An 11,414-nucleotide genomic window follows, 5' to 3' on the forward strand; every position below is an offset into this window, starting at 1 on the left:
AATGATATCTTGATCATTGATTTTGGTCCATGCATGTTTTAGTTGGGTTAGAATGGGTCTTAATGGATTAAGATGGTTGTTGGGTCCCAATAAGTCATGCAAAAACATAAAGGTGTCGACTTTATGCATTAAGAGCTTTATTTTAAGGTTCCCTGAAGTTTGGGTGCAAAGTGATTAAGTGGTTAAGTCAGAAAATCAGTTTTAGAATAAGTCGAATTACACCCCGCGTAATTGATGTTACCCCCAGGGTAGCTGAACGTGCGCCCCGTGTACGGCGTTCAGTTGGGTTTGGGCTCGTTGTGTTTTGGGGCTTCACATCCTTAGGTCACCTTGTTACTTTGGACCTTTGGACCATCTGAGATCAAATTTTTGGGTCTAAGGAAATTATTGGGCTTTAGGATAAGGCCCATATGGGGTTGGGCCCAATTTGGAAAATTAGACAAATAATGGGCTTTATGGATCTTGTAGTTCGAGCCTTTTTGATTTTAGGCTTGGGACTCAGTTTTGGCTCATGTTGGGTCAGGGGTAAAATGGTTATTTTACCCCAAGTAAGGATTATGGATCATAGTTTGGAACCCAATTGTTGATTGGGTGTTATTTTGGTATTTATAGCTCGAGAAGTCGTCAGGACAGCAACTAAGGATTTCTTTCAGTGAGCTACTGTATTCGAGGTGAGTCTCTTTACTGCTCTATAGGTCAAAGGAAGCAACATCGGCCCATTTGGTTTATGTATTGTAGGAAGACCCGGGGTTAATCCTTGGCAATTTGTATGAAAGATCAGGAGGTGGCTCCTGGAAAACTGTGTGCAAGACCATAGTCTGAACTTTGGCAGTTAATTAGTTAAGTAATGTAGATTGTATGCTAGTTGTCTTTGTGATGCTTGGATGGGAGACCCGGAGGTGGCTCCTGGTACTTGTCTGTAAAACCCAGGGTTTTGGCCCCCGACCTGGCAAGGAAGACCACAACGCGGCTCGTGGCATAATGGCAAGACTATGGTTGGTATATAGCACTTTTATTGATTGATTGGATATGAATGTTATGTATGGCTCACATGATATGTGTGGTATGTGGTATTTGGGGAACTCATTAAGATTTGTGCTTACAGTTTGTGGTTTATGGTTTCAGGTACTTCAGGTTCGAAATGGAAGGGTCTAGTTTGATCGCAGCACACACACCTATATTTTTCCGCAACTTATGATTTTGGGAGTTACTCTGATAATGGTTTTAATTTGGAATATCTTAATGCTCGGATAAATGTAAATGGATGTTGGAATTTATATATTAAAAATGAAATTGTTTTTACTCTTGATTTTCGGGATGTTACATCGTAAGGCTAAAATGTTACTTTTCCATTGTTTATTGATAAACATGTTAGGGTTGCGACTGATAATCCAACTTAGTGGTGTCGTTTTGTTCCGATTAAGTTTAATTGTATGTCGTGGCATATGTGCTTTAACAGACTTCCTACTAGATGCAATCTTTATTCTAGATATTTGGATATTCCCTCTCTCTTATGTCACATGTGTGATGTGGGTTGTAAGTCGGCAAGTCATTTGAACTTTGAATGTTCATTGGCTACTATGCTTTTACTGCAGATGTCTCGATGGTGGGGCTTCCAAGTGCCTATGTTGGCTTCTTACCAACAGTAGGAGTCGTGTCTTTTGTCTTTGAAGATTTACAATATGCAAAAGGAGTTTCTTGTGGTGTCTTTTTTTATTATACGATGTTGTGGCACATTTGAGGTTTCGAAATTCGATTGTTTTTTTTTTTGTTAAAACGGGAAAAAAGAATGTTTTTTATAAGATTGTTAGTCGGGCATTTATATGGGTTAGATATTATAAGTCAGCTGGCAAACTTGAATCGGATAGCATGGTGACAATATCCCAAACTTTCTATTTCCTCATTGTACTATCATTTATTTTGTCTAGCTTTTGCTAGCTCTTATAAAGTTTCTCCTTGTTCTAAAAAAAGCTTGCTACACTTGTCAAGAGTTGATCTAGTTAGTTTAACAACATATATCATCATCAAATCCATAAAAAATCAAATAGGGGATTAACAATATAAGAAATCTCCGATAAAGTCTCAATATTTTTGGTCAGTTTATAGTTTAATCCCAAATTAATTTTATTTTTATTTTTTACAAAAAATGATAGATTACCAGCTAAAACTTCGAAATAACTCTTTTGGTTGATTTCGTAGGTTTGGCCAACATCCTGTCTTTTTCGTTAATTTAATCAAAATATTGGAACTTTTCTGAAGATTATCCTATTTTTAATTAGTAACCAAATGTTGCAGATTTTCTGAAGATTACCCTTGAATTAATGTATATTATTATCAAATCATTTATAAACACAACACATTTTTTATTATAAAGTAAAGGAAGGACAATTGTTGCTAATTTCTAAGAATGAAAATAGTGGAGTAAGACTCATATTGTTTGCTAACTACTTCCAACTCTCTATGTTACTCTTATGCATCGCTATGGTAAACAGTAATCGCCTGTGAACAGTAACGTCGATGAACATTAATCATGAACAAGTAATCGTTGGTGAACATTAATGCCGATGAATCATAACGCCAGTGAACAGTATCGATGAACAGTAACTCGCCCCCCAAAACGAAAAAGTACAGATAATCAACCGAGCTCTGATACCATGTAAACTAACAAGTGAAAGACATATAACGGCTAGGGTTTTGTATTATTATCAAAGAGAAATACAAATACAATGAAAGGGAAATACATAATATATAGAAAGGCTAATTAGGGTTCCCTAACTAAAAATACCCAATCATAAAACTCAATACAAAATAAAGTCAAAAATCTTATTAGGCTAACAATAACAACCATCGACTAATACTTATTCATCGCGAGTGAAAAGTGCAGTTTGAATGACATTTTAAATAGGTAATCACTCTTTACTCATTTCCATTTAAACTGCCATTCAAGGTTGGTTTTTCACTCTTGATGAATGTTTGTTATATGATGGTTGTTATCATGTAAGATATGAAGGTTAGGGTAAAAAACATAAGAGGAACATCAACATCTGGTGAACACCAGCATAATGCATCTCATCATAATTTGTTAATAATAGTATACATTAGTTTAAGGGTATATTCAGAAAATTTATAAGATTTAGTTATTGGTTAAAAATAACATAATCTTCATAAAATTCTCAATATTTTGGTTATTGATTAAAAATAATTTAATTTTAATAAAGCCTCAATATTTTGATCAGTTTAACAAAAAAGATGAAATACTAGCTAAATCAGTGAAATCGGCCAAAAAAAGGTTTTTCTGAAGTTTTAGTTGATACTCTATCCTTTTTGGAAAAAAAAAATTGTAATTAAACCGTAAATTTGCCCAAAATATTGAGACTTTATTGAAAATTTCTCCAACAATTTCTATGTATTTAATGATGTGATGTGTACAACTATTATTTAAAGGGGACTTTTAGGAAATTTTCTCTTTCCAATGTTTTTACATATCTTTGTTTTATGATGTCTTTAACTTTTTTTTACATAAAATATAAAGCGATAAACTTTTCTTTCGAAATAGGTGCTTATAAATCTACGTATCCTCTTTAAGGATTTCTTCTTTGATGAACTTCAACTTGTCTTGATTTAGATCTTTTTTCTTTTGGTAAGCTTATTGATAATCAAATAATGGTACTGCTTAACTATAAGAACTTTCTTGCATTGGAGCCTTAAATCAATGAGTTGTTTTACGCATGCAATTTCATCCAGTTCATATGAAGATGGAATATGAAATCGGATATTTTTTTATTGAATTTTAGTATATTACTTTGTTTTTTCGTGACCTTAACTTGCAAATAAGAACCAATTCCCCTTTCTTTTGTTTATTTAATCATATATCTCAAGTTTTAAATGTTTGGGGTAAATAGTTTATCTTATTCATTATAGATATGACGATACTTCCACTTCCTATATTCTTTTTTGTTGTGCAAGTAGGTGTATGCTTCTCTTATTTTTTATTTGTTGGGAACTAATCAATTTATATTATACAAAAATGTATGTTTTTTTCTATGTAAAGATAAATTGAAAAAAAAAATACGATTTAGGTTTAGGAGTTGGAACAACCACTCGCAAGTCGCATCTATTATGTGTTAGTGGTGAGTGGTAAGGTTCATCTGTCATCACTATACTTTTGTGCCTTGCCCTAATGAAGTATTTTGTTCTAAAAAACTTAGATTAAGACTTTGGACTATAATATCTAAAATTTATTACCACATACATTTCAATGTCCGGGCCCGGCCCAACTAATCTATTACATAGAAAGTAAAACTTTATTTGTTAAGAATCCTGGGAGTCCAATTGCTCCAATATTTGGCCTCTCTTGCATAATTAATTTTTTAGGAGCTTGTATTGCATTTTATATTTTATTAATGGCTAATAAACAATGAGCATCAAAAGTTTCATATCTTCGTTAGATTACCTCAAAATTGGTAGTAGACTAGTATTTGGATAGTGTAGGACATAGCTTAGTTTACACTGTTTGTCAACCAATTTTCTTCTTGTCAGTCTCCTTTTCCTATTTACAACATGTGCAACCAGTATCCTTTTTCAGTTTACTTCCTATGTATGCTTGATTCCCATTATTATCATTTTTAAATTAACACATAAAAGTCTTCAATGATTTTTTTAAAAGATGAGCCACATGGCCCATATCCTGCTCTTTTCCCGACAATGTCAATAGATCTGCCACCTAGTTACAAGATCTCAATAATTTTTATGTTTTTGTTTTTCTTTAACAAATCTAATTTAGAATATATATATATATATATATATATATATATATATATATATATATATATATATATATATATATATATATATATATACACTAATACGATTTCAATTTAGAGTAAATTACACGAATGGTCCCTATTGTTTGGGGAAATTTACACGTTTGGTCCTTGACCTATTCTTTTAACTCGAAAGATTTCCACTGTTTTTGTTGCGTTTTTAGTCTCTGTCTTACCTAAAAAGACTATTTTGTCGTTGATTTTTTAATTTTTTTAAATAAACGCACCCCAACCACACTTCCACATCACCTTACCTACCCTACCCTATTTAAATAAATTAAAAAATCAATGGTAAAATAGTTTTTTTAGGTAAGACAGGAACCAAACGCGCAACAAAAAGAACTATAGGGACCTTCCGAGTTAAAAAAATAAGTTAGGAACCAAACATACAAATTACCCCAACCATAGAAGCCATTCGTGTAATTTACTCTTCTATTTAACACTCTTCCTTTCAAACAAAGGACCTACAGTTTCAAAATATCATGTAGGGTTTTACTTTCCTTTTCGTAACAAATCTAATTTTAAAAACATATAGACAATACAAATAAGTTTTAATTTAACATTTTTTAACTTTAAATCAAACAAAGTGATATTTTAGTTTAATATACAACATAAACGCATCTTCATTATTGATTTATTGTAGTTTTCAATGAGCATTGTAAAGACATATTATTCATTTTAATTTATAATATACCTATTCAATTAAATATTTGTATGAAAGAACGTCGTTTGGATATTCTGGTTCGGTTATGATTTCTGGTTCTATAAACAAAAATTAAACTGAACCTAAAAGAACACTCTAAAAATAAAAACCAAAGAGACAGTTTTTCAAAATGGTTGTGTTCAATTTTTTGGTTTTGGTTTGTCATTGGTCTTTTGCATAACCTAGCAATTATATAGGTTTTAATATTTAACTCACGCCCCCTTGAACACAGTCAGTATTTTCGTAAAATATATAATTTTAATTTAATAATAAGTGTTCACGTACTAGGCCTCTAATTTAAAAAAATCATTGAAGACTTTTATGTGTTCAATGATTTAATAATAAGTGTTCATGTACTAGGCCTCTAATTTAATAATAAGACTTTTAAGGAGACTATTTAGATGAGCCACATAAAAGTGTTCATTGTGTTATCATACGCAATTAGAGCCTCTTTTATTTTTACCCCAGGCCTCTAATTATCTTGGACCGGCCTGTCCCTAAAATGGGAGTTGCCGACAGTCCTACCTAACCCGTTACTACATTTGTATTGATGCATCTTGGTGTAAGCTGATGTATGTTAGTAATTTTTTGTACACTAAAATATTTTAGCTGTGGTACACATGTATTAATTATCTGAAGTTCAATTGAACAACTTTGTGAATATAATTAATAGTTTCATTTACTTTTATGACACTTTTTTATTCACTTAAAAACAATACATCATGCAAGCTGTTTTGTTGTGTATATTACTAATAAATGTCCCCCATTGCGGCACATGAAAAAGTTGTTGGCTCCACATAACTACATATGCCTATTAAACTACGATCTAGAAATATCATATTAAAAACATGTGTTTGATAAAGAGTGGTTCAACTTCAAGCAAATACTTAATTATATATACTTAAAAGAACAATATATAAAGATAAGAAAACGTAGTTTAGGCTACAATACCCAACTAAAGTCTCTATTAATTACTACTTCATCAACTTTCCCTTACATTCAAAAATCAGACAAACTATAGTCTATAGCTAGCTACCCAAAACACCTATGTACACCATGCCATGCCATGCATGCATGTGTTTGCCCCCAACCCAATATCATCTATATATACACCCATACTATATATATAATATATATTTTTTTTTTTATATAACAATAATGTTATAGGAGCCATCCACGCATCAATATATAACAGCTCCAATTCCAAAACCAAAAACACCATACTCAGGGAAGTCGGATGCATCTTAACAACTTACTTATTTCAACTGTTCTCAACTGCCATATGCTATATGTATGTATATATAAATATATCATACTCCCTATCCACCTACAAGCATATACCCGTAAATATCACATATATTTGTTCCTAACTATTGGGTTTGATATCATAATTGGGTAACATATATATTCCAGTTGCTTACCTTCTGATAGTACTTTCTTAAACCAATTTTTTTTTTTTTTTTAAATTTTAACATCTAAATAGTTTGTTACCCATTTATGACATTAACAACCCTATAAAAATTGTAAAAAGCAGAGTTAGTGAGTTACCAAATAAAAACCCTAAGCGTCCTCAGGACTTGAAGAAGAAAGAAGATTAATCCTTGTGTCCCGGGCATCCATGCCTTCTGCAACTGATGACGTGTCATCACCCCGTGAATTTAAAGCCCCAAGATTCATTCGTTGAACCTCCTCTCGAGTATAAATAAAGATTTTACGTACCATGCCACAAAATTCCCTGATGAAAAATGAAAAATTAAATCTCTCAAACCCTTCAGATTTGATATGATATAATATTATTTTTTTTTTAAATAGAAAGATAAGTTCTTACTGCCATGGATCATCTCCAACAAGCATCATGTCACCCTCATCATCCGTATACACAACCAACCAACTCTTGTTTCGTGTTTTTAATTCTCCGTTAAATTCAAATAACTCGTCCAGCTCAGCAATTAATTCGTCATAGTTGTTGAATTTAGTAAGATCCAAAGACCTCCCAAGGGCAATCCCTTGTTTATGAACCTAAAATCAATAAATACAATTTATAAGCTAAAAAGACCAATAAAAAAATTATTTAATTACTACCAATCAACAATACCTTTGTACAACTCCTTGTTGAAACTCCTCCTTGAACTTTGACTTGTGGCTGGGGATTTTGATATTGCTTTTCTCGATCTTTACCAGGTGATGCAACCGTGTTTCCAGCAAGGGGTACACCGAATATTTTACAGCTCCCATCTTGTGGCTTCTTGACTTCATTTTGAGCAAGGGGCGTTTTCGGAATTACGTCGGTGGAATGAGAAGGGATGTGTAGATACGATGGAAGCGGTGGAGGCATCAGCCACTTTGGATTCCGATGAATAGGGTAATTCTGGAATGGAATATCAACACCTTTCATGGATGACCCCCATAAGTTGAGTGGCAGATTGGAGGGCATTTTGGACCATGGATTTGAAAACTCGGTTGAATTGTTGTGGGACCCAAAACCCGATAATAAGTCCGTGAAAGATGATTCGTTAGGCCTTCCGAAAGGTAAACACCGGGACACAGAAAGGGTGTCGCATGAATCTGAGTCGTTGATCTCTGTAAAAGGTGGTCTCACTGTTGACAATTCTACCCTTGAAGGGTCTGCTGTAGCTATCTTTGATGAACCTTCTCTTGTAAGAACAGAGGAATCAGGAGATGTAGACAAGATACTTGATCGATGTCTCTTTTGTTTATTGACTGGAAGTGGGGTTATAGCAGGAGGAGTCAAAGCAGGTTCTATTTTCCATGGTGAAACTCTATCTGGACGAGGTACAGTAGATGTTTCATCCCATCGTACCTACACAAGGGTAAAAACGTAAATTCAACATACCAGAAGTCCAGAACATGGAGAAAAAATGGTAAAATTTATACCTTCAAGGATCTCCATTTAGATTCAGGCCATCTTTTTGGATCAGACTCTTCAATCCCAACAATGGTTCCAGTAAACCTTTGTTCTGGAGCTTCTTCACCTTCAAACCTCATTTTGAATCTCATTCCAATGGAGTAATTGTTCTTGATGGATTCCATGTACTGATCATATGGAACAATGAACTCTGTGGGGCTAGTTCTAGGCTTGTAATAGACTGTAAAGATTGTTCCTGTTTGTATGGCGTGCCAGGCTGTCGCAAGGACTCCAAGATGCATACTGTGACTGGATATGACAGATGATGGAACATTTGGTTGTTGTCTCATTGCACGTCTCACTCCAACACGAAGCTCTCCATTCTCACCCCTATAGTAGATGCAAAAAGAGAATCAAAATTGGAAAATGAAAACAGAAAATGAGATTTGTTATTTGTTATTTGTTAATTGTTATTTACCTTAAGAATATAAAGGCGTCACCAGCTACGAGTCTTTTAGAACTAACAAAGACACTCCAACCACTTTGAAGCAGATGCCTTCGGGGTTGACCTATAATACATGCCAAAACATATATCAAGTTATACAAAATCTGATTCAAGATTGAATATGTTGTTACTTGTTAATAATTAGTTAATTACCACGAAATATGTGTCTGAAGCGCCATTCAGTTCCATGTAAATCTTTGGCTACTAGCTCCTGTGTTGGGGGTTGTCTTGACATGTCCTGTGACAATCAGATGAACAAATAGGGATAAGTTACAGAAAAAGGAATGGAGTAACAAGAAGAAGGGTGATGGTTACCAATTGAGGAAGGCATTCATCAGCATGACGTCTCAGAACAGAAAATCCACCATGAGTGCTTGTATCAGAAGCAGTCAACGTTTTGCAAAAAGAATGCACCTGAAATCTGGATTGGGGAGGTGGCGGTGGTTCCTTCTTAACAACGTTTTCATCTTGCTGTTGTTAAAAGAAAATTTAGTAAGAAAACAAACTAATCAAGTATCAGAGGCTCGTTATATATGAAATATCAAGTTATCAACTCCGTTCATCAAATTAACTCACATCAGCTTCCGGCATCAGAGTTATTTGGGCGAAAACCTCATCTGTGTCTTGTTCAGCCTTCAAACACAAAACAAATATCAGCCAGGTATTTAAAACCTCTAGCAAAATCTTCAAATTCAACAATATGTACCTTCAATTGCACATTAACAACACGGCAAAGGATCTTTGACGGAAGATTATACATCGGCATCTGTTGTTCGGCGACCTGATTGGTTGACGCCTCAACCTAACAAACAAATAATCCGTGAGAATTACATCAGATTACGAACAGACCAGAAACAAGTACAGTCACCTTTTCGTAACCTAATTCGCACAAATCCGTGTAAGTTTGCAGTAAGAAAAAGTAAAATTGAACACAACAGCTTCAGTAGTTAGGCTAAATACACAAATTGGTACAGATTCGAACCTGTTCGATGTGTCCTTGAGGAAAATAAAACACTAGCTCGTTTTCGCGAGGCACAGTGACGAGCGGACCAGCACATGCTCGCCAGAGTTCCTTGTAAAGAGCCATATCCGCATCAGCTACACACAAAAAGAGAGATAAACAGTTCATCACTCGTACATCTTAAAGCAAAACAAAATTTACCATAATAGAACTTCTTCAAGTACCTTTACCGGCACCGGAAACCGCCGGAACAGCTCTTGAATCACCTACCGCATCATTTTTGTCGCTAAAACCAGACAAAGAAAACGTGTCTCTGTCTCCTCTCATGCTGTTATTACCTTTACTTGAAACCTCTGAAGATGTCATTTCACCACAATAAGCGTCTCCAAACACAGATCTCTAATCTAAAAACCCATAATTCTCAACAATACCCTAAAAATCACAACAGATCAACACAATTTCAGGCCAAATCAGCTTCAAACTAGCATCAAATGAGCAAATTCATCAACACGTCTACATCAACAATCAGACGAGTTTTCTCTCTCTTAGTTATGGAAATTCCAAGAGCAAAGAAGATATTCATCGACTGGTTGGAGGTCAAAACTGGTGTTTGCAGTAATTTCAACCGGTGGTCCAAATTCTAACAACACCCGAGTGGTGACCGGGTATTTCCGGTAACTTGGACCGGGTTTTCTTCCCCCGGGGTGATGAACCATATCTATTATCTAATTATCTAAAACGACATCTTATTTTGGCTTTATGCTTGGTCAAGGGAAGATATACCACATAAGGGATCATATATCAAAAAACATTATTAAATGTTTATCAGGTGATCAAAAGTTGAAACACGATCCTAAAAAATAATAATAAATATGGCGAGAATAAATTAGTGTTTTTATTTATACATTATATCTTAATAAAAAAATCATCAAAATCATATGATTTTTTTATTTTTTATAAGCACAAGTTCATATATAGTTTTTTATATAAATACAAATTATTTAGTTTATTTATATAAGATTTTATCATGATACTACTTATATATAGATAAAAGGTATATCTTATTTTTATTACAACTGATTTTTTATTCATATTTAAATTTACATTTCAATAACCAAGCAACATGTATAAATATCAAGTATATTACAAGTCATATTAAATGACATATTATTCATATATAATCGGTTAGCTGTAATAAAAACACTATACACAAATTATTCATATATAAATGACATATTAGTTATTATAAAAACCATATATAAATGACATGTTAGTTATTATAAAAACCAGATATACTATTCATTCAAAATATCATATAAATATGATTATTTGTAGCTTCCCCTTTTAAATTTAAATTGTTTGGAGTACGTTTATGATTGGTAAGGTTTTCAATGTCTTATTTGTTAATTTTTTTTTTCAAATATTAACAAGACTCTCTAGTTTGTTAGTTCAAACGGAGAGGGAAAGAGGCATGGTTTAGGGAATCGCATCCAGGAACACCACATCTTGGGTGCAGTTTAAGGGCGAGGGTATCCTTCTTGTGTTCTTTATCTTCT

At 33.6% G+C, this 11,414-nt stretch overlaps 1 protein-coding gene across 1 annotated transcript; it reads right to left on the reverse strand.

The window, feature by feature from the left end:
* Positions 1 to 6,449: 6,449 nt before the first annotated feature.
* LOC145029121 (auxin response factor 2B-like) lies at positions 6,450 to 10,583 on the reverse strand. The gene is made up of 12 exons (XM_078977743.1): positions 10,083 to 10,583; positions 9,880 to 9,995; positions 9,604 to 9,699; positions 9,474 to 9,530; positions 9,213 to 9,368; positions 9,051 to 9,135; positions 8,871 to 8,961; positions 8,422 to 8,782; positions 7,622 to 8,347; positions 7,355 to 7,545; positions 7,075 to 7,261; positions 6,450 to 6,853 (listed from the first exon to the last, which is right to left on the reverse strand). Exons 1-11 carry the CDS (start codon positions 10,222 to 10,224, stop codon positions 7,087 to 7,089), a joined length of 2,196 nt encoding a protein of 731 aa, XP_078833869.1. The 5' UTR covers positions 10,225 to 10,583; the 3' UTR covers positions 6,450 to 6,853; positions 7,075 to 7,086.
* Positions 10,584 to 11,414: the final 831 nt, after the last annotated feature.

This window comes from Lactuca saligna, chromosome 1, assembly GCF_052625555.1.
Source record: "Lactuca saligna cultivar CGN05327 chromosome 1, ASM5262555v1, whole genome shotgun sequence".
NCBI lineage: Eukaryota > Viridiplantae > Streptophyta > Magnoliopsida > Asterales > Asteraceae > Lactuca > Lactuca saligna.

Bases quoted from the DNA above. Each gene is read 5' to 3' on its own strand.
- LOC145029121 (XM_078977743.1), bottom strand. From the start codon at position 10,224: ATGACATCTTCAGAGGTTTCAAGTAAAGGTAATAACAGCATGAGAGGA. The intron at 9,700-9,879 runs GTTCGAATCTGT...TTTGTTTGTTAG, and splicing joins CTCAAGGACACATCGAACAG to GTTGAGGCGTCAACCAATCA. The intron at 7,262-7,354 runs GTAAGAACTTAT...ATTTTTCATCAG, and splicing joins GTTGGAGATGATCCATGGCA to GGAATTTTGTGGCATGGTAC.